This window comes from Fringilla coelebs, assembly GCF_963513975.1.
Source record: "Fringilla coelebs genome assembly, chromosome: 3".
Lineage (NCBI taxonomy): Eukaryota > Metazoa > Chordata > Aves > Passeriformes > Fringillidae > Fringilla > Fringilla coelebs.
The window spans coordinates 3,906,074-3,929,529 of NC_140030.1; the positions used below are offsets into that span (position 1 = coordinate 3,906,074).

The 23,456-nt window shown below is 48.5% G+C and overlaps 1 protein-coding gene across 1 annotated transcript in view; it reads left to right on the forward strand.

The window, feature by feature from the left end:
* Nucleotides 1-16,209: 16,209 nt before the first annotated feature.
* BLK (BLK proto-oncogene, Src family tyrosine kinase) overlaps nucleotides 16,210-23,456 on the forward strand; it is a gene marked incomplete at both ends in the record, with an annotated part of 33,811 nt that continues 26,564 nt past the window's right edge. The window contains one exon of the mRNA XM_084203541.1: nucleotides 16,210-16,289. Within this exon, the coding sequence (XP_084059667.1) occupies nucleotides 16,210-16,289 (80 nt within the window). The remainder of the gene's footprint in view (nucleotides 16,290-23,456) is intronic.

Here is a 23,456-nt window from a genome sequence, read left to right on the forward strand (position 1 = left end):
ACTCTTTTTTTTTTTTTTTTTTCCCCAGCGGTTGCGTCAGGGCTGTTGCCTGGAGACAGGCGAGCTATTCCAGTTTGAGCTTTTCAGTGCCGATTTCCTCTCTCTCTTTCATTCATACCACCGAGTCCTGAACCTACCTCCCACCAAGCAATAACCCTGGAGAGACCTGGAAGGGAGGAGCTGCACAGCCCGGGTCCTAAACATCCTCCGGCACCCAGGAGAGGGAGGAACATCAGCGATGCTTTCGGCGTGGCGAGCAGGGATGGAGCGGTCCAGAGGAGGGCAGGCACCCTCGAGGCTTGCAGGAGATGCCCGGAGAGCTGCTGTGCTCCCAAAGGAATCTGTAGCTCTTCCCTGCTGGTGTCCCCATACCGGTAGTGTTTCTTACCATGGGTATCAGCCCCCCTCCCCAAGGAGTTTGGGGTCCTCTGGCATTCGGGAGAGCTTTGGGATGACGTTTTCCAGGTGCCACAGCTTGCCCACTGCGTGTGCCGAGGGAAATTTTGCAAGGATGCATCAGCATCTCTGGGAAGCCCCAGGGTGGTGGTGCTTCCCTGGCTGGTACCATCCCTCCCCGGACAGAAACCAGCTTAGGAACCAGCCTGGGCCTGAATTTTGTACTGGGGAGGCTCCTGTTGCTTCCACAGCTGCCCCAGCGGGGCTGGAAACCATTTTAGCTGCTTCCGAGGAGGGACTGAGTGGAGCAGTGCCTGCCAGCTGAGTGGGGTCCAGAATCAAAGGCAGGGAACAGAGGGGGTTTCTTTCCTTCCTTCCTTCCTTCCTTCCTTCCTTCCTTCCTTCCTTCCTTCCTTCCTTCCTTCCTTCCTTCCTTCCTTCCTTCCTTCCTTCCTTCCTTCCTTCCTTCCTTCCTTCCTTCCTTCCTTCCTTCCTTCCTTCCTTCCTTCCTTCCTTCCTTCCTTCCTTCCTTCCTTCCTTCCTTCCTTCCTTCCTTCCTTCCTTCCTTCCTTCCTTCCTTCCTTCCTTCCTTCCTTCCTTCCTTCCTTCCTTCCTTCCTTCCTTCCTTCCTTCCTTCCTTCCTTCCTTCCTTCCTTCCTTCCTTCCTTCCTTCCTTCCTTCCTTCCTTCCTTCCTTCCTTCCTTCCTTCCTTCCTTCCTTCCTTCCTTCCTTCCTTCCTTCCTTCCTTCCTTCCTTCCTTCCTTCCTTCCTTCCTTCCTTCCTTCCTTCCTTCCTTCCTTCCTTCCTTCCTTCCTTCCTTCCTTCCTTCCTTCCTTCCCCAGAAGTTGGAGGTTAACCCCTCAAAGCCTGGGGGTCACTCTCCAAAGCATCCCACACATCACACATCTGGGGGCTCCGAGCCACCGCCCGCGTTTGCAGAGCTGTGAAGGGTTAAACCTTGGCCAGTGACCCCCCAGCCATCCAGGCCCCTTCCCGCATTCCCACATTTTTTAATGAGAGAAACCCCTTCACAGCCTTCTTATTCCTTTTTCACCCTTCCCTTCTCCTGCCTGAGCCATCCCCCCTGCTCCCCGAGGGCTACAGGGAGATTTACAGCCCCTTCCTGAGCTCCAGCATGGGAGGGCTGGGATTTCCCACTCCCTTCGAAAGCCAAGGTTACCCCAGACCCCCACAGGAATTTAGAGGCTGTGCCTGCACAGGGTTTGGAAATCTGGAGTGCAGAGAAGAGGGGTGTCCTGGATGCAGCAATGCAGATTCAGAATGAACAGCAGCATTTCCACATTTCTAATGAAAATGCAAAATTTTTTTCAATTTTTTTTTTTTTTTTTTTTTTTTTTTTTTTTTTTTTTTTTTTTTTTTTTTTTTTTTTTGCTTTGCCAGCATTCATTTTTTGTCAGATTTCAGATCTGCATATGCAAACTCAGCCTGGTGATCAGCTCTCACTGTGCTGCAGGGAGGCACCTGAAGGCTGATGATGATGGAGAGGCACCAAGGGAGATGGAAGAGCTCTTGGCTGCTTGTTAAAACTGTCTGACAAAGACCTACAGGAGCTTTTAGCAGCAAAAGGAATCCCAGAATCCCAAGTGGGAAGGGATCACAGTAGGTCAGCTAATCCAGCCTCCCCATCCCAGAGCACAGGGCTGTGTCCAGATAATTCTGGAATATCCCCATTGAGGGAGACTCCACTCCCTCTCTGGACAATCTGTTCAGTGCTCAGTCACTGCACAGGAAAGTTCTTCCTCATGTCCAGGTGGAACTTCCTGGGCATCAGTTCCTGCCCATTCCTGTTATCCTGTTGCTGGGTCCCACAGAGCAGAGCCTGCTCCATCAAGCACGTGGAGGTTCAACATTTTCAGCAGCATCTCATCCAAATCAAAACTGAGTCTGTGCCCGTGAACCAAGCAGCAGCAGGGAACAGACAGACACAGGATGAAAGAGCCCCTGGCCTGGGTTTGGTGTGGGATGAGCAGTGTCAGGACATGGCTTTGGAATGACCATGACTGGGGCCCCTTCCTGACAAACAAGTTGGATTCAGCCACCCAGATTTGGTAGCCAGGAGCTTTGAATCACAGGGAGGTGGCCAGACAGGGTCAGGTCTAGCAGGAGGAGTTTACAGCAGAGGTGTTGCTCCCAAGGCTGGATGTCTGTCTGTCCATCTCCTCACAGGAACAGACCACACACTGTCACCCGCTCCCTCTTCTGTAAATGTTTATTTTTAATTCGGTTGCGTAATGGATTTCAAATGAGCTGCCATAAGATAGCAGTGAAAGGCTGCAGCCACATCCCTCTGAAGCCAGTCCATGGGGTTTGACTGGTTTTTGGCCTGGATTTATCTTGGATGAATTGTCTTCATCCAAAAAACCCTGGTGGGGAGCTGCTGAAGAAGCGTGGTGCTCCCACTGGTGATGCTCTAACACCAACCACCTGCAAGGGACACCTGAAATTAGGTGTGATCAGTCAAAATGAACCTGTGCAACACCAGCACTCTCCACACCTATGGCTTAGTATTTTTTTTCTTTTCCTCAGACACAAGGAATCCTTTCTGTTGCCCTCAGAGCTCCAGAGACTGCCAGTTCCCACTGCATCCCTGGGCACAGGACCTTTTCCAGAGGACTGCTGAATCCTTGGGAACACACAGATCCAAGCCTGAGTTTTTGCTGGGATAAGGTTTTGCAAAGCCCAGGCTGGGAATTCCTTGCTGTAGTGGTAGTTTGTAGAAGCATGGAAGGGTTTGGGTTGGAAGGGACCTTAAAGATCCTCTCATTCCACCCCCTGCCATGGGCAGGGACACCTCCCACTGTCCCAGGTTGCTCCAAGCCCTGTCCAACCTGGCCTGGGACACTTCCAGGGATCCCGGGGCAACCAGACTTCCTTGGGATCCCCTGTGCTGATCTGAACACCACAAACTCTGTAAGGTGCCTTGGAGATCTCTAAATCTTACCTGGACCTTCTGAGCTGCCTCTTACCACCCAAAATGGGCAGAAATGACCATTCCTTTATCACAACAGCAGCAGCTCAACTCAGTCTGGATTTGAACCTCCAGCTTCTTGCCCTTCCTGCTGGATTTGGGTGGTTTCTCCCTGCAGGTATCCTGCTAACAAAGCATGGAGGAGCTGCATCTCCTGGCAGGGTTGTGTGGCCATTCTCTGGGACCAGTGCTGGAATCTTGCAGAAGCATCAATGTTTTCCCCTCAGCTGGTCCTCAAATAAATGCCTTTCCCCTAAAGCAAAGGCCCTGTAAAAAAAAGTTTTTGAAGTACCTTTAGAGAACATATGGGGAAGCTGGGACAAGAACATGGAGTGACAGGACAAAGGGGAAAGGGCTCAAACTGGAAGAGAGTGTCTTTAGATGAGATATTGGGAAGAAATTCCTCCCTGTGAGGGTGGTGAGGCTCTGGCACAGGGTGCCCAGAGAAGCTGTGGCTGCCACTGGATCCCTGGAAGTGTCCAAGGCCAGGCTGGACAGGGTTGGAGCAACCTGGGAAGGCAGAAGGTGTCCGTGTCCATGGCAGGGGGTGGAACAAGATGGTCTTTAAGGTCCCTTTGAACCCAAACCGTTCTGTGATCCTACAGTTCCCTGGGGCTTGGCATTCCAGGGATGGGAAGAGGAGGCTGGGGCGCTCCCAACCATCATCACCCCCCCATCCTGGGCAGGAGCAGCCTCCAGGTTCTCCACAGGCACTGGCAGCAGGAGAGTCCTCTGGCATGGCTGGAGGATCACCTGGGAGCAAATCAACCTGGAAGCACGGCAGAGGCACCTCCAGAGGGCAGCAGGTCCCCAGGTGATGCTGTCCCCTGGTGTCCCCAGGGGCTGCAGAGGTCAGTGGTGGTCACCAAGCTGCTCATCTCCATGGATCACTGAGGGACCTGGCACTGGCCTGGCTCAGTCTTCACAGAATCATTGAATGGTTTGGGTTGGAAGGGACCTTAAAGATCACCTAGGTCCAGTCCCTTGCCATGGGCAGGGACACTTTCCACTAGATCAGGGTCCTTCCCTGGGTATCTACTTTATTTTCTCTATGGGCTTCTCCCAGGTGAGTCAAAGACCTAACAAAGGAAAATTGTGCCTGAAATCCTATCAAGATCATGGTGGGAATTTTCAGCCCATTTGTTTTTTTTTCAAAGAAAAGAGTAAATCCATTTGGTGATTCCATAACTAACTTTGTAAGTGTGTGTATTGCTGAATTATTTCTCTCTCAAGTAAAAAAATTTTTCCCAAGACCTGAAGAACTAGAAATAATTTCCAAATAAAAGCAACACGCTTTCCAAAGATTTTGCCTGATTTGTAATGGCTTTCCATTGATAAACCTACTAACCCAACTCATTGCAGCAACCCATAAAAGTAAAAAGCATTTAAAAACCTCAGGACTGATATACGTTTTTTCACCTCTCTTCTTTGCTGGAAAAAAGGGATTTCAGTTCTACTTTCACTCAAAATATTTCTTGTAAATTAACTCCAGAAGTGCTAATGAATAAAAATTCCTCTTTCAGTCTTACTTGTCCACCCAGTAAGGCTTCATCACCAGAACCCAGAGGATTGGAGGGGTCTTTAAAAATGCTGTGATTACCCTGAACTTGTATCCTGGGCTTTGGGAGGAAGGAAAAGGTAAGAAAAGCCCATCTCAGACTCTTGCTTTAAGTTGGGGTGAATTAAGGGTGGAGTCCAAGCCGCAGCTTCCTTCCCTTGTTACCCCAGGATCACTTCTGCAGCAAGAGCTGGGTGGAATTCCATGAATTTGGAAGTGATGGTCAAGGAACACAGTTCTACTTCAGCAATTGGTGGCTTGGCAAACAGAATCTGGACAATCTCCTCAAGCCAGGACAATAAAATGAAAGGCCAATAAATAGATTTTTTTTTTCTCTCACCCCTGCTGTTGAAATTTTCTTCTATTTCTAAATCAAACTGAGTATTTTGGGGACCTTAAAATGCACACAGCACTTGAAATGTGTTTGCTTGTTAGATTCCTCTGCTTTGCTGTTCGTTCAGACTGATGAATGAGCCATAAAAACAGATGTTTGCCACGCTCCTGATGTCCACTATTCCAGAGAGATGCATACTTTGGAATTTGCCTCCAGACAACTTCCCCTGCAGAAATCCATCAGAAGAAGGGTGGTGATCAGCCAGTGGTGATCCTTGAAACTGCAGGAGCAAGAGTGAAGATCCAACTTTCTCTTAAATAGTATTTCCATCCCTCATCTCAAATAAAGCTGACAAACCTCCCATTGCTCAGCCAGTCTCAGACAGGATCCCTGTTGTCCTGTTTCATGAGGCTCTGGCTGGTTTTCCTTTCTCCTTGTCTCAACGTGCAGGGGCTTTATCCAGAATCCAGCAGGATCAGGGGGTGACACTCAACATTTTCCTGGCCTTCAGATGAGTTGGTGGGTCTGGAACCCCGAGGGTGAGGGTGGAAATGGGGATGATGGAGCTTCACAGCATTGCATGGTAAAAACAGGAATGGCCTGGAGTGATTCCAGAGGAGGCCACGGAGCTGCTCCAAGGGCTGGAGCCCCTCTGCTCTGGAGCCAGCTGGGAGAGCTGGGGGTGTTCACCTGGAGATGGGAAGGATCCAGGGAGAGCTCAGAGCCCCTTCCAGGGCCTAAAGGGGCTCCAGGAGAGCTGGAGAGGGACTGGGGACAAGGGATGGAGGGACAGGACACAGGGAATGGCTTCCCACTGCCAGAGGGCAGGGATGGATGGGATATTGGGAATGAATCCTTGGCTGTGAGGGTGGGGAGGCCCTGGAACAGGGTGCCCAGAGAAGCTGTGACTGCCCCTGGTTCCCTGGAAGTGTCCAAGGCCAGGCTGGACAGGGCTTGGAGCAACCTGGGACAGTGGAAGCTGTCCCTGGCCATGACATGGTGAAACAGGATGATCTATTTTTTCTATCCCCACCCGAACCATTCTGTGATTCTCTGGTGCTCTCCTTGGGAATGGAAGGCACTGAAATGCCCCAGAACACTCAGATTTGAGCTGGGCCTCACCCAAGGCAGCTCCAGATGTGCTCTGGGTGCTCAGCACAGGCAGAGCTTTGTGCAGTACCACAAACAGAGGGAAGGCAGAGCTCACAAAATCTCTCACTCAAGCAATAGAGATACCAGGATGTGCTGTCAGCTGTCTCCTGTGCTCTTCCCCCCGTGCCCTAAATGGCATCAGCTGTCTTGTACTTGTTGAAGAAAGGAGGAAGAACATGACCTGTCTCTTTAGGTGAGATCTGAAGCAGAAACAGAACTTCAAATGGAAAGTGAGTGAGGTTACAGCCCCGTAACCCAGCTGATTACAAAAAAAGAAACTTCTCAGACTCGAGAACCTGACTGGTGATAAGCTCTCTGAAAGTCAAGTGCAATAAATAACCCCACCCCTTCTATTGGCTCAGACTGCTCTGAGCTGTGAATGGGCCAATTTACACAACCCCAGACCCACATTTCTCCTCCCATTTTCAGACCAGCTTTATACCCTGAGGCTCCAGAAGTTGACTTTCACATCACCCCAGCCTGAATGAGGGCAGTTCAGGGCCCTGTTTGCAGCAGGACTGGGCTTCTTACAGCCTGAGGAGCCTTTGTGGGTTCTTCTAAGGTAGACACCCTTCTAATATTGGTAGGGTGTGAGAAGTGTGGTCACACTGTCAGCCCTCCACTGCTCTAAGTGTAACAAACCAGCTCCATTTGTCATTCAGCTGTTGGCAACAGGAAACCACCAACAGCAACTCAACACACAGACAACAAGAAGAATTAGGGTTTTCTCTTTCTGCATGCTCCAAGGATTGAAACTCATCAGAAGGAGATGATGGTCCCAAGCTGATGATCTGGAAGAGGTTTTTCAACTCTGGTGGACAGCTAAGATTGAGTGGGATATGATTTAATCTGAACACAGGACTCTCAAGGTAAGTGCAAATGATTTTTCCAGCAGTTTTCCTTCCTTCCTGCTGCCTGTTTGTTGTCTGTTGCTCCACTGGGCATATTCCCTTAGGGTATTTAAAGATTTGGCCCATCGATGGACCAGTGATTATTAAAGGTGGGATGTCCAATGAGCCAAACTGCTGCTGTGGACCAGGACAGAGGGAGTGTCTGTCTGTCTTTCCTTCTGGCAGCTTCCCAGTGCTGGAATTGGGAATGCTCTGAGGTGGGACTGATGTTCCAAGCCAGACATTCACCCAGTGGGTTCTCCCTCAGGCACAGGACAACCTTCATCCTCTTAAAAATAGTGAAAGTAGATGACAGCCAGGAGTGAATGAGTCTCATCCAACTGAATTTCTTGGAAATGAGAGTGGTGGGAGAAGCTGAAATCAGGGACCCAGTTCTGAAGTTGAGGGGAGGTGGAAATTTGGGTACTCAACCTTTGGGTGCTGCAGACAGTGTGGGGAAGGGTCGAATCTTTAGTCTCCCATTTGTGGAGATGCACATTTGGGATTTTTGAGAGTTTTGCCTTTCTTCCACCCCACAGATGGTTTAAATGGTCTCACTGGATGCAATATTTTGTTTTCACCAGCTCCTCCACTGAAGCTGGTAAAACCACTGCAAAGTTTATGCTGGTTGTAGACAAAGCTTCTGGCAAAGCTGGAAATCTCCAGCAGAGCTGTAGGAAGAGTGGACTTGCTGCTTTTACCCTGGTCACTTCCCAGGATCTGCACTAAGCCTATAACTTTCATTCCTGATTAAAATTTAGGTCAGGCTCAAAATTGCAGAGCTCTAAGTTGAAGCATGGGTATTTCAGGATATCTGTGCTTGCTGTGGCAATTTTGGGAGGGAATAGCACTTGCTGTGTTGTGAGGTATTTGCATCTCAGACCTGCTCAGGTGTTTCCTCAGGGCTATGTGGCCAATGATGCCCCACTGAATGCTCTTCAAAGTGTTTTCGTTACCCCATTCATGATTTGGGGCTATTTCTTGCCTCTCATGATGGGCTGCTCTGATACTTAATTGATTATGAATCTTTAACAGTGCAAAACCAGGACACTGCCAGCAGTGAGGCTTCCTGCTGCATGCAGAGCACATGCACATGGTCCGCGCTCGGGGATGTGCTGGAGATGGAGAAGGCAGATGGAAATGAGGAATAAGAAAAGGACAGCTGCAGGGCAGCCCAGGCACCCTCATTAATATGCTCAGTCAGTCATTCTGTCAAGGTTTAAGTCATTTTTATCAGAAGATTTGGGGGCTGCAGAGCTTGTGGTTTCTCGTTCATATTCTGCTTTCTTCTCCCAGACCTCCTGCAGCCTTTTCATTGTATTGGTACCCAAAAGTCAGTGAAAAAACCCTTCTGGCCCGTTCTTGTTTGTTCTGCCAGTACAGGGCTATTGCTGCCCCGTGAGGATTGCAAAGTCAGACCCTGAATTTTCTGGTGAAGGAGGAAACACCCAAGGCATATTTAAGTGAGAATTTTGCAAAAGTGCTGCTGATTATTCTTCATCTTCTCTTCCAACAAATTCCCATGTTCGATTTAATCAGCGTGGGGTATTCTGGGATGCTGTTATACCCAGGACTTTCCGCTTAGATGGTGTGCTCCCAGCTCCTCATAACTAAACCCACAATATCCCAGAATGGGCACCCCATTCCCTCATAATTTGGGCTGTCTGTCCCTTTCAAACACAGCCCTCAGCTCCTTTATTTCTGCTTTGTGGCTTTCTTCCTGACCTGTATTTCAACCTTTAATGCGCTGTGGCACCTTGATGGGCATATCAGCATCCAAAAATGACCTTGAGGATATTTTCAGAAACAGCCCAGGCTTTTTGTCATCTAAAGCAGGTGTGGAAAGGGGGGATTCACATGGATGGATTTCACAGGGATCACAGGGATGTGCTGAGCAGAGTACGATCTCCTGGGCACGCTGTTACTTCATCATTATTTGCCATCCTTCCTTCCCCTCATTCTTTCCATTCCATCTGTGTTAAAAAAAGGAGTTTCCTCACTGCTCCTCCACGGTTCACGAGCCTCTGGAGGCACCCAAGCATTGCCTCCATGTGGGTGAGCTCCCCTGTAGCCAATCATTTCCTGCAGGGGTTCTATCACAGGCAGAAAAATCTTTCAGGGCACCTGGGGCTAAATCCTGCTGGAATCCTCACCAACCCCAAAGTTTCCATCCATGCCTTAATTCCATGTGGTGCAAGTCAGCTTTTTTCATTAGGCTGACTCCACATTGCAAGATTAGAAGTAGCTGGGAGGGTGAAAAAGGATGAAATTCCCCCTTGCAGAGGTCTTGGCAACAAATTACAGCCCCAGGGTCCTGATGCTGCTTATAGAAGGAGCAGTTGCACCACTGGACATCACAAAACAGGCTGTGCAGGGTCACGGTTCTTGCTTAAACATAAATAGGAATGTAAACCAGAATTCCAATATTTCATGCTGGACAAGACCTTTGCTTCTCACAGGTCAGTCTGTTTTCCATACCAGGTTTAAATCCATCACAATATCCAGCCAAAAATGTCTCCCACACCACCGAAGCCCAAGCTCAAACCACAGCAGCTCCTTGTGTTGAAGTAGAAAAATGGGTTTCAATTATAATTTTTTCCAAGAAGAAGTTGCAGCTGAGCAGGAGAACAATGCTCCCATGGTTTCACAGAGCAATTTTGTCTTTGTTAATGCTGGTCAGTTTTAATTTCAAAAATCTTGTGGCCTTGCCTATTCAAACTTCCAAACCCAGTGATAAATGCCTGAAGGAGAGGGACACGGTTGAGCAAAGGTACGGGAAGTGTGAACTGTGTGGAATTACTGCAAGAAATGATGCTGCTCCATTTGCTGGAGACACAGCAAAGAGGGAGGGAATAAACTTGCAGTGCACCATGGAATCATGGAATGGTTTGTGTTGGAAAGGAACCTTGAGGGTCAGCTCATTCCAACTCCCTGTCATGGGCAGGGACACCTTCTACCATCCCAGGTTTTTCCAAGCCCTGTGCAACCTGGCCTTGGACACATCCACCACGTGCAGGTTGTCCTGAGTATTTCAGTGAAGGAAATTAGTGGTGGTTGTTAGGAAGTCATTTTAAGGCTATGGGAATTGCAGGGCTGGGAAAGACTGATAGGAAGCAGTGGGAATTTCCATCACTGAAAGCTTTGAAGTACAAGTTAGGGGATCTCTGAAATTAATGACTTTCATGGTGCCAGTCCTACATTTCTGCCACCCTGCGAAATACACGTGGCTTCTACACTGAAATGAGCTTTTCAAATTCATCCCCCTGCATTTCCCCCTCTTTATTTATTTACATACTTATAAAATAGTTTTCCAAATTTGACCCAACCTCACTGATGATTTCTGCTGCTCTGGAAGTCGTGGAATGTGCTGCTGATCAAAAAGCAGCGAGCAGCACCCCTGGGGTCCTGTGTGTCAGGCACGTAGGAGCCACAGCAGAAATAATAAACACATGGCTCACAAATGAATTCTTTGCTACTTAACGAGCAGAGAAGAATGAAAAATTACTCAGTGTCCTTCAGGATGTCTGGTCTGCCTTGGTGATGGCAGAATCAGGAATGATTTTGGTGGATGAAGGTTGGGTGAAAAACACTTTGTCACTTGATAAAGGGACCTTACAGCCAAGAGGCAAAAGAGGTGCTTGGCCCCATGGCCAGGTCCCCATGGTCTCAATTTACTACAGGATAGTGTTTTCTCATTTATGGAAGGTCCCTCTTCTCCATGAAACCTGGGGTGGGAAAGAAAAACCATAATAAAATGCCTGGTGCAGAGGAACTGCCAGACTTCTTTCAGCCCAGACAGCTCCTTGCCCAGCACCTGAGCCTTGGTGGCATCCAGGGTTATGTGAACAACTTGGGACCATGAAATTTAGGGCAGAACCTCTCAAAATGTGTCTGTGGGAGGATGATGATTGAGAAGTGGGCTTTGAATAGAGGTTAAATTCGACCTGTGGAAAAATCAAGGCGTCACCTGTAATGCATGATGGAAAGAGGGAGAAGTGATGCCAATCTAAGCAGGCAGAGAAATTGATAGAAAAGCTTTAAATTTACTTTTATCTCGAATTTTTTTCCTGGCTGTCTCTTGCATATTTGGCCTTGACCATTTTAGAAGCAGAGGAAGAAGAGCACAGCTGCTTGAGCCATTAATGCAGCAGACTTGCACAATTATTATTCTTTTTTTCCAGTGAAAGGTGCCAATATTCGGGGTGTTTGTGTGACAGAACCTTTTGAGAGGTGGTGATTTCCCATGGAATGCTTTTTTTTCCCTGAAAATTGTGGTGAAAAAGTTGGAAAAAGCATTCTAAAAGTCACTGAGTGGTCTGCCAAGGAATAATAACTGTGAGTGGAAGGGAATTGTGAATGTGGGACTCTGTACAAGACTGGTCCTAACCAGGTGAGAAGAAATCCTGGTTGTTTTAGTGCAGTACTGCTGGTGCCAGGCAGAGGATGGACACTGGCAAAGCAAGAAACTTTAGGAAATAAGATTTCTTCCAGCTCTGAGCCAATAAATTCAGGCCAGATCAGATGGGAGGTAACCTGAGAGTGGATCAGCCCCATCAATTCAGTGCCATAAATAATGACTTTCTGTAACAAACCTGGTTTTGAGGTTTGGCTTTGTTCTGTCACATTTCTGTCTCCTTTGAGCATCGTAAGGATGTTTTGATATTATTTTAATTCTGAAAATTGAGTTGATCTTCTAATTTTGGGTAAGGGATTAAAAAGTAATGGGTTCCTTCTTTCTTTACGAGCATCAGAAAGGAAATCATATTGAGACAAGGTCTTGGCTGCTGCAAGTAGTCAAGAATAGTCATGTTGTGAGTGTAGGACAAGCTTGGCAGGGAGGACTAGTCTGGGCAGGAGTCACTTTCTGTGTCCAAAAGGCTTTTCCTCACGGGATCTAGACAAAATCTCTTTGTGGCAATTACTAGCAGAATATCTCCCAATTGCCATCAAGCAAAACCTGAATTTTCATCCCAGTCTCTGGAGATACCCCTGCAAAACCAATGGGATTTAATAATAAACAATGGTAGTAAAAGGAGAGGGAGCCCATCTTCACCCTGCACTCGGGGTGGTGAAAGGTACCTGGTGCCTGTGTCTGAGTGTTATCCCAAACACAGGGGTGGGATCAGGGAAAATCCTCTGTTTTCCTTCAAATCAGGGAAAAGGGGATAGCCTGTCTCTTGCAAAGTAGAGATCCAACAGGAGGGCCAGTGAAATCAGGATAGGCTTTAAATAAACCTAATAAACATACATGGATAAATATAATCCAGGAGCCACCACAGCTCCTGTAGAATGGGGATCACAGGGGTTTGGATGCAGCCACCAAATTTTTAAGAGGGGGAGGAACCCCAATATTGCCTGTTTTAGTAGTTGAGATGCTGCTTCAGCCTTCAAAAAGTCCTTGGACAGCTCCAAAAACAAACTCTCAAAATGGAGTCTGGTGGGTTGGTTGTAACACATCAGTGTCTTCAAGAGCAGCAGAACACTGTAAATAAGCTTTTCATCTGCTAGAGGAGTGGGAACAGGGAGGTTCTGATGGTAAAGGAGACCACTCATTCCTAAAAGGGAAGAGAAAAGCTTGGCCAGCCCATGAAAACAAAGTCTGGAGGAAATGAGCTGCCCAGCTTCTGCAGCAGCAGCATGGGGAAGCAGTTCTGGAGGCCAGCTGGGAAAGCAGAGGTGCCTTCATCCTCTCAGTGGGCTCAGTTCAAAGCTGGAGATGCTTCTGCACAGAAACCCCAACAAGAATGCCTTTGGTTCAGTGTGAAATGGATGAAATGCCAGGGGAAGGGCACTGCTGCACAAGGAGGCTGTGCAGGGGCCACCATTGCAAAGTCTGGCTGTGGGGTCATCCTGGAGGGCTGTGGGGTCATCTGCAGGGAGGCTTTCCCAGGAATGGCTTCAAACTGACAGAGAGTAGGTTTAGGTTGGATATTAGGGAGAAATTCTTCCTTGTGAGGGTGGGGGGGGCCCTGGCACAGGGTGCCCAGAGAAGCTGTGGCTGCCCCTGGATCCCTGGAAGTGTCCAAGGACAAGTTGGACAGGGCTTGGAGTGTCCTGGGATAGTGGAAGGTGTCCCTGCCCATGGCGGGGGGTGGCACTGGATGATCTTTAAGGTCCCTTTCCAACCCAAACTGTTTGGTGATTCTATAATTCCATGGTCTCACACTCCTGTCAGGGCCTGCAGAGATGCTGGAGAACATCTGGGGGCTGAAATATGAAAACAGGGTGGAAGCCACCACCAGAAAGACCCGGCTTGGCTGGGTGAGATCACAGCCTGTGCTTTCAGGTTGGGGGAACAGGGACAGATGGAGCCCATCTGGAGTGACTGGGAGCTGCAGATGAGAGACTTTTCCCCTTTTTAGTGCCCTTTTTCACAAGCTTTCTCAGGGCTCCCCCTCCAGCTGCTTTCAGAGGACATCCCTGGGCTGAGGAAGCAAATTGTCTGAGCTTCTGGATTCCAGAAGCTCCATGGCAGCTCCAAATGAGATCCCCAGGCTGGAAGAAACAGAGGAAGCCCAAGGATGAAGGGATGTGCTCCAGGTGACACACAGGATACCTTAGATACCAGAAGGACCTCCCTGGGATGCAGTAGGGCAAAGCACAGCACATCCAATCCTTTTCCTTTTTCATTCCAGCTTTTGAGCTGCTTGAACTGCGCTGGGAGAGCCTCTGCAGCAGGCGGCCGCAGCTGCTGGGTTTCCCCGCTGTCAGCAGTGGGAATGGGTGTCAGAGCAGAAGCAGGTTTCTGTCTGGAGCTGCCACGCTGTCACCCTGCTCCCAGGATGACTTGGCTGACACTACAGCAGTGCTCAGCCCCTGCTGCACCTCGTGGTAGCTCCTCCTTCCCACCTCAGCAGTGGACGACAGCAGCTTTCTAAAAGAGCAACTTCCCTTTTTGTGGGGATAGGAAGTGAAGCTCATTTAGCAAAGAGAGGTCGCCCACCAAATGGTGAGGCCCTGTCTTAAAGCTCAGAGCACTGCCCCTAACCTGACACTGCTTTTTTCTTTCCCAGCCCCAAACCTGAGGAGCTCCACCTCCTTCCCATGCCCTTAGCTGGAAGAGAATTGGGAAGGGAAAATGGGAATTGGCAAGGGGGAAGTTTGGCAAACCTGCAAGGGCTTCCTCATTTCTGTGTCTCTAAGAGCAGGCACACCTGGCTGAGGCCTGCTGGGCTGGGTGTCTGTCCTGGTTGTCTTCAGTGTCACCCAGGCTTGGAGGGTGTCAGAGGATGCTGCCAGGCTCTTTTCGGTGGTACCCAGCCAGAGGGTGAGCAGAAATGGACATAAAACAAACTACAAGAAGTTCCACTTTAACCATTATGAAGCAATTCTTTATGTTGAGGGTGTCAGAGCACTGAAACAGCTGCCCAGGGAGGGCATGGAGTTTCTTATTTGGACACATTCCAAACCCACCTGGTCATGTTCCTGTGTCACCTGTTACAGGTGATCCTGCCTTAGCAGGAGGGTTGGACTGGGTGATCCCCAGAGTCCCCTTCCCATCCCAAACTATTCTGGGACTCTGGGATTCTGAGATTCTGAGATTCTGACATTCCAGGATTTAGAGATTCTGAGATTCTGCACTGACCCTCCAGGGTGATGGACCCAGTGTGACTCCTGCAGACCCCTGTGTTTGGCCCAGACATCCTTGCAGCCCTCCATGGGGTTGTCTGCCTTTGTCAGGAGCACAGCTGCCGAGCCAAGGCTGATTCCCCTCCCGTGTTTCCAGAGGGGGCACCAGCCACGTGCACCCTGGGGCAGCTGCCCCCGCCTCACACATAATCGCGTCCTCAGCCACCCTCCTGTTGTCCTTGTGTCCTGTGGCTGGTGAAGGTCTTCTGCCATGACCTCAGCTCAGATCTGCCCCGTGAAGCTTTTGCTCCTGTAAACAACATCACCAGCGTGGGGTGACCTTTAGCTTGTGCATCGTTCCCAGCAGATGCTGGCTCGTGTTTGTCCTGCTCAGTGGGGGCAGCTGAAGTGTAAACGATGTGAGGTCATCACAGCCTTGAGCTGGCTGAGACCAAGTTTCATTTTCCTCCCTGCTGCCTCTTACAACGCAAAGATGACGCCATTCAATTTCCCACAGAGGTGTACACGGTGCTTTTTGGGGGCCTTGTGTTTGCAACAGCTTAAAAAAAATACACTGACAACAGCACAGACGAGCCAACATTACACATCCACCATGGGAAGCCTCTGTAGAAACAAATCCTGCTTCTTATACAACATTTATCTCCCAGGACAGAGTTTCAGTCTCTCAACTGAGCATGCTGAGGCAAAGTGAGAAAGTCACTTCCTCAGAGCCACCCACAAGTCCCTGACCAGGTCTTAACTCGTTAGACCACGCTGCTATGGTCGAGTAGGTTCATAGAGGGATGGAGCTGGCTGGAACAAGATGTGTTTCATCAGTAAAAGGTCTTTTTTTAGTGACAGAAAGGAAAGATCATCTCAAAGCCAGTTTGTTGGGTTGTTTCCTAAAATTTGGTGGTTTGCATATTGGAAGTACAATCCATTCACAGTCATTTTCACTGCTTTTAACGACAGCTGTTAATAGCCTGTGGCATTTGCGGGGTTTGTGTCTGGATTCTCTTTGTGCTTCTCGCCTTCCTCATTGTTATTTTCATTGGCCAGGTTGTCTGGGAAGTGCAACTCCCACCCCCTCCCAGGTGATCATTTTTACAAGCAAAATAGAGCAAAGAATCCTTAGGGGGGGAGAAAAGAGTCAGTTCTGACACAAAGACCTGATTAAAAAAAGAAATCCCATTAAAAGCATTTGCAAAACCAGGCTGCTCCTGCGGTCCGGGGGTGTAAAGCTGTTGGTCTCATGGATGGTGTGGATGTGGTGGAAGGCAGAGGCCTCTGAAATAGAAATTTGGGAAGGGCCTTCAGCCCCATGGAGCATCTGTCATGGGTCCGACCAGCGGCTCGCGCGTCCTCGGATCGTGTCCCCAGGAGCAGCAGCGTGGGAAGCAGGCAAGTCAGGAGCATCCCACCCCCATCCACGTTCCCCTGAGGGTGGGGAGAGGCACAGCAGGTTTTTCTCTGTCTTCATCCACCCTCCCATCCCTCCTTGTCTTATTTCCTCTCCCTACAATCTGCGGGTTAAGGAGATGATGGAGGCACTTCCCAGCTCCTGCTGGATGTGGCACCGAGGGATGGTTTGCAGGGATGCTGATCCCTCTGTCTGCTGCAAAAGACGGGAGGACAAAGAAGTGCCAGGTGTGCACATCCTGGCAATCCCATCCCCCCCATTCTCCCAGGGCCTGGAGGGAAAGAGAGGATTTATGTGTGGGGAAGGCTGACAGGAGCTGGACACAGCTGTGATGAGTAAGGAAGTGCTCTGCCATCCCATTGCTATTCCTGACACGCAGCTGGAGGTGTTCAGGTGGGGAATTGGAGATGTCAATCATGAGATGAACATCCTTCCCTATAGCCCTTTGCCTCAGCTGAGTGTGGTGGGAGGGAGCATCATTCCCTCTGAGACTCAATCCGAGGAACTGAATTCCTGAGCACCAGCCTGCCACCAGATTCATTTCTCCTCCTGGTCCTATAGAATGCTGTCCTCTTCCTAGGAAAAGTCATCCTCTGGGATGTAGGGCCTCCAGGAAGGGCCTTTCCCAGGGCAGAAGTTTGGGTGGCCACTCACAGAGGTGTGGAGCCCATCCATCTCCTCATGTTCTCAGGGCTGAGAGGGCCAGGACCTTCATCCCTACAGATTCCTGTGATGTGTCCTCCACGTGCTGTGGAATGGAGCATCAGGGATTCTGGCCAAGGGAGCATGGCCTGTGCCCACTTCCATAGGTTTGGATGTCAGATAGGGGTGGCCTGCAGAGGGGATTTCTCCCTGCTGTGCCCTTGCTCACCCAGGACCCATCCACAATTTGGCCCACGCCAACACTGGGCAGAGAGAGGTTTGAGTTGAAATTTGGATTGAAATTCCAGGCTCTGCAGGAAGTGCTGTTGGGCAGTGCAGTTTTGTCATAAAACCTGTCCCTCCTGAAGAACCCCAGAGTGGCTGCAGGTACCCAGAGGGATGTGCCTCATTTTCCTGGACACATCCTCCTCCTTGCCCACTCCAGTCCATCCCACTGCCCCTGAGTCCTGCAGAGACATTCCCAGCAAAAACCCCCCTTGCTGCCTGGGCTGAGCTCATGAGGGAAGCATGAAGGGAGGTGGGATAAGCAGCTGCCCTCCTGCTTTTCCCCTCTCCAAGACCCTGATCCCTGGCTCGGTTTCCTGGCCCGCAGCCTCCTGCAGCCCAGCCGAGCATCTGTCGGCTTCCAGCGGGATGCAAAGCTCAATGTAAGCAGCCATTTTTCCTCCAGACAGATGTTTTGATTAGGGAATGACCACTCTGGCAACAGGAGGCTGTTTTCTTCTTCTGGAATGAGCAAGAAGCTTTTATTATCTTCTTCTCTTTATTTTTTTTTTCTTAATTCCCTGTCAAAAGACTTTTTGCATCTGCTTAAGCTCAAGGTTCTGGAAATCTGTGTGCTCCCACAGCCCCCCAGCCTCACACAGCCTTCTCCCAGAGATTGTCCCAGCTCTTCAGAAAGGCCTGGAACAGATGGATTTTCTGCTTGTTTCGCTTGCTTGGGGCAGCTTCACCTGCAAATCATGGCCTAAGAAAAATGGTAGATTTAGGGCAGATATAAATTGTAATAGAAATGGAAAGCTGGCTTGGATTGTAGCAGGAGATCCTAAAATAAGCCAGAGGGCTTCAGTCTCTTTCTGAAATGTGTACCCCTCACTTAGGGATAAATCACAGGACCACAAAGCTCCTGGGTTTGTTCATCTGCTCTGGGCTGCCAGGGAACAGGTATTTCCAAGGCAATTTGGCCACACTGGCTGTGCTCAAGAATGGGGCCTGGACAGAATTGAAGCCAGGGAGATGGGATGCACTAGAGTGGGGAAGGAGGAGGATGGGACAGCTACAGCTGCTTTGGGGTTCTTTGGGTGTGTGAGATTTTATGATGGATCAGCCCCAACATCAGCACCTCACCTCAGCGGGAGGACCCGGCTGCTCCTGGGGGTTCTTCACCTTCCCTTCAAGGACCTTTGCCATGGACCAGAGTGTTTGACAGAGTCCTCACTGCACAGATAAAACCCAGTATCCATCGAAGATCAGGGCTGGAATGGGGTCTGAACACTGCCAGTAGGATATTCCCAGTTCTCCCGTGAGGATGCAACATGGAAACCGCACATCTGCTTCACTCCCCAGCAAGAACCAGGATGCTTCTTGCTCTGGGCTCTCCTTGCTCTTCACGGGGACTTCCTGCAGTGCTGGAATCATGGAATCACAGAATGGGTTTTTTTTGATTGGAAGGGAACATTAAGCCACGGGAAGGGACACCTTCCACTACCCCAGGCTGCTCCCAGACCCATCCACCCTGGCCTTGAACACTTCCAGGGATGGGGCAGCCAGATTTTGGCCACCATGTCACAGAGGATGGCGGTAGCCTCCACCTTCTGCCTCTGAGAAAGACCTTGCTCATGGTTTCAGTGCTCTTTATAGCACAGCACGTTGGTTCAGTGTTGTCTTCTTACCTCCTCTTAGCAGCGAAGCTGCAAATTACTTCAAAATATGAGCTAAAAAGGACTTGACCGAAACCCAGCAGAAGTAGAAAATGATCATGACAAAAGCTGCTTCAGTAGCAAATCTTCCTTCTTATTTAAGGAGCTGATCCATCAAGATCTTCAGTAATTCTTCCATTTTGTGTCTTGCAAAGCAATCCGAGGGTGCCAGGTCAGGAAATGCTCTGAAGAGCTATTTTATTGAGGGGAAAGAGAATTGAATGCATCTGTGATGCACTGAGAGCTGGAGGAAATTTTTTTACTGAACTTTTTGCTCCTTGCTGATGCAAAAATGCAAATCTGGAATACTTAAATTATTGCATCTGAAGTGAATTGATTTCGGCAATTCTTTCAGGAAAGGGGAGGACTTGTAAAGAGAAATCCAGCATTTAAAACCCTTCATAATAGGCTAGATCTGCATTTTCAAAGTAATCTTTTTAGGGTTTTTGAACCCATTTCCTTTTTAAAATGTGTTCTTTAAAAAATAGACATTCATAAGTTTTAAAATGAATTAAAATATCTGTTCTTGCTGAACTGTTAAAACACTTTGTTGCACCCACCACAGAATCTGGATGGAAAGGGAGCTCATTTTGTGATTTCAGTAGGCTTAGGGGGTTTTTTTTTGGAGCTGCCCTCAGAGTGAAACTCTATTGGCTTACTTGTGTATTAACCTCTTTTTCCATGGCAGTTTCATGGGGTTGAGGCAAATGGTGAGCCAAGACTTCTGCTTTTCTGCTCAATTTGGTCTTGTTTCCTTTCCTATACCCACCCATGCAATCCCAAGGCTGCCTGTCAGTGTCCTCCGCATCCCTCTTGCAGAAGCTGCTGGATTCTCATCAGAAATTACTTTACATCTCTTCTGCCCTGGTAGAGGAAATCAGCAAATGGCACCACAGGGGCTGCTCACTGTAAAAATGAGATGAGCAAAGCTTTGAAATTACAGAACCCGAGGCGATGATGTGAAGGTGAGTCCAGGGAGGTGTAGGTTGGATATTAAGGAAAAATTCTTCCCCCAGAGGGTGGTCAGGCACTGAACAAGCTCCTCAGGGAATGGTCAGAGTCCCAAGGCTGCCAGAGCTCCAGGAGTGCATGGGCAATGCTCTCAGGGATGCACAGGGTGGGATTGTTTGGATGTCTTGGGTAGGGCCAGGAGCTGGATCGATGATCCTTGTGGGTCCCTTCCAGCTTGGGATATTGTGTGATTCTATGATCTTCAAAGAGCTCCCTTTGACTAATTCCTGCAGAAACACTTGAACCTGCACCCACCACATTCTGTAGCCAGAATGCTACAACTTCCCCTGTAAAGGCTGCTAAAATTGCATTCTGTCATTCCCCAACGTGGGCACCCAGAATGAACACCAGTTTTAGAGGTTCTGCTCATACACCCAGTGTTCCTGCACGTCTATCCCACAAATTCAGGGCTGACTGCACCACAGAGCTCATTGTCCTGGTGTCTATTGGCTTCTTCAGCTTGGCTCTTCCAGGAACATCTAATATTCTTTTCTCATGACCTAGCAGCAGCTAAGCTGTAGAATATTGTAGAATATCCTGAGCTGTAAGAGGCCCATAAGGATCATCGGGTCCAGCTCCTGGACCTGCGCAGGACCACCCCAAGAATTCCATCATTTCGTTTCTGAAGCTGTTTTTTGCTAAATATTTTTATGCGTATAGAATCATAAAATCCCAGAATTATTTGGGTGGGAAGGGAACTTAAAGACCATCCCATTCCACCCTCTGCCATGGGCAGGGACAGCTTCCACTATCCCAGGCTGCTCCAAGCTCTGTCCAACCTGACCTGGGACACTTCCAGCGTTCCAGGCGCTGCCATAGCTTCCCTGGGCAACCTGTGCCAGGTCCTCTCCACCCTCATAGGGAAGAATTTCTTCCATACATCCGACCTAAATTTCCCCTCCTTCAGTGTAAACCCATTACTCCTTGTCCTATCACTCCATTCTCTGATGAAGAGCAATATGGAAAAAACTCTGTGTTGCCTTAAAACTTTTTTGTTCTGCTTGTTCTGCTTTGATTTTGGTCACTTTAAAAAGAACTTGTTTTGGAGGCCTGAAGAAAAAAAAGTTAAGTTATTAAATAAAACCAACATTTTTAGATGAGAAATACTATAAAGTCACAAAAGGAAATTTCTATGATTTTCTGAGTTATTGTGCCCTCCCCAGCACTCCTTTCCACTGGAAAAAAAAGTAAAACAGGGTGGGAGAACTAATCTAAGTGGCTTTTCTCATTTGTTTTTTCTTGTGAAGATAATTTTTAAAAGCATCAATCAGAAGCGAAACACATTGTCATAACACTCACTCAACTCAGCCGCTTTTATTTTTGAAAATAAAATTACTTTTTACCAATCGAGGGTTCCACCAGCTGTGAAATGGGAACCAGCAGCTCGCTGTATCCAGCAACATTTGCCTGCAGGACTATTTTGGGTTTTGTGAAAAACACCTCCTGGCCCAGAGGATGGTGGCGTTGCCTGCCGAAGGTGTCGGAGGCAACTGGGAGAGTGGGACTGGTGGATTTTGTAGGGACTGCGAATCCCCAGAGCTGTTCAAACCCCTTCTGCGTGTGGGTGGGAGTGAGTGACCTTTGTGGGAGGCTTGACTCGAGGTGGACTGTGTTGTTCCCCTCTCTGAGCTGCTTTCGCACGGCTGTGTCTCCGACACGTGCGTGGGGGCAAAGCTGAGCCTGTGCAAGGCTGCAGAGAGGTGTTTCCAGTCTCAGCAGGGTGCAGAAAGGGCTGCAGTGTTCCCATGGGGGTGCACAGGTCAAGTTGTGGTCCCCACTTCTCTCAAACCCTGACAGAGAAGCTGGGATGGCCCCAAGCCCCTGGTTGGACTTGCTGAGGTTGATGTTCCTTCAGGCTTTTCCAACCAGTGCCATCACCGGGTACCAGAGCAGTTAAAAGAGAATTCTGGCCCAGGAGGAGAAGTAGGACACAATGATGGCATGGATGATTATGATTAAATTTATAGATAATACAATAAATATTGCCAATGGATATCTAAATAGTAACTCCATCATCTATTGCAGTGGTTGTAGTGTCACCAGGTAGTTTCTCCTGTTGAACCATGAGACCTCCTCACTTTCTAAACTGCTCAGAGAAATATGTGTGGCTCACTCCACTTAGTCTCAGATTTGGTTTATGACTAAAGCATTACAATGTAAGCAAGTTCAGCTGGAAATATACACATTTTCAGTCTTTGGCCCTGCAGAATTCACAATTGCAAAGCACCTATGGAGCTACTTTAGGATTTATCTCTGTATTCAACCAGAACTGAGAGCTATTACTCACCCACCCAAAAGTTCCCCATCTTTGGGCTGGATGTCCTGCAGGTGACCCTGCCAGGGTGGAGACTCATCCAGAAGCTGCCTTCCCTCTTGGAAGATCACTTGGTCTAGAGGGTCCAATCTCCAACAGCATTTTATACCCTTTTGCAGGCCCCCAAACCACCACAAACACATTATTATTATTAGTAGTAGTAGTAGTAGTAGTAGTAGTAGTAGTAGTAGTAGTAGTAGTAGTAGTAAATTATTTATTTATTTATTTATTAGTTATGTATTCCATTATTTGTGTGAGCACCTGGTGTTCTCGCGATTGGATGAATTACATTGCCTGACGCAGAGCGGAAGGGGAGAGGGAGGATGTGTGTGGGAGGATATATTTGATGGCCAAAATATCTTTCGTTGCCATCACGCGTTGAGAGCAACTGAAAACCCCAAAAGCAGCATCCATGATCCTGTAGATGGTCTGTCAGTCCTTCCATAAGATCATCCTTGTGACACGACTGGCAGTCAAAGCGAATTGCTGACTCGGGCTGCATCTCACATTCCCTAAATCTGCCAAAAATATGGCAGTTGCATGAACTATCTCTCATTTGGGAGCAGAGTATATCAGAGATCCCAGGATTTTCCAGCGAGACCGTAACAAGGACAACAAATCAATGCCAAACATGTAGGTGGATTTTCTGTCTTTCCCAGTTGGTAATGAGTGATAGCTGAAACTTATCCATTGTCCAGCCTTGACTTTAGATGATACCTTGCTCTTTCCTGCTGCTGGAAGAAAAAAAAGAAGAAAAAAAAAAGAAAATTCAAGCCACTCTCATGGCAAAAAAACCATGATCCCTAATCTGAAATCCTGGCACAAAGTTGTGAGTGGAAGAGCAGGAAAAGTTCCCCTAATAAATCATGTGCCATTGCATTACCAGATCTACTAAGCAGAGCAAGCTCTGGGTACAACCTGGAGGCTGCCAAATAAAAATGAAATTGCTGCAGGAACTGCTCTGGTTGATTTAATAGGTGAATCTCCCCCTCCAACTGTGCTGTCAGTGCCTGGAGCGGAGCTGAGGCCTGGGGACAGATGGATGGGCCATCTGTAGACCCAGGTCAAAGGAAATCTCAGAGATGAAAAAGTTTTGGATGGGGGGGAAAGTGTGTATCACGCTCTCCTGAAATATTTCACCAATTCCTTCTATTTTGCACACCTTATCAGTAATAATAAAAATAAAGCAGAAGGGAGAAGACATTTAAAAAAAAAAAAACAAAAAAAACCAACACTTAAAA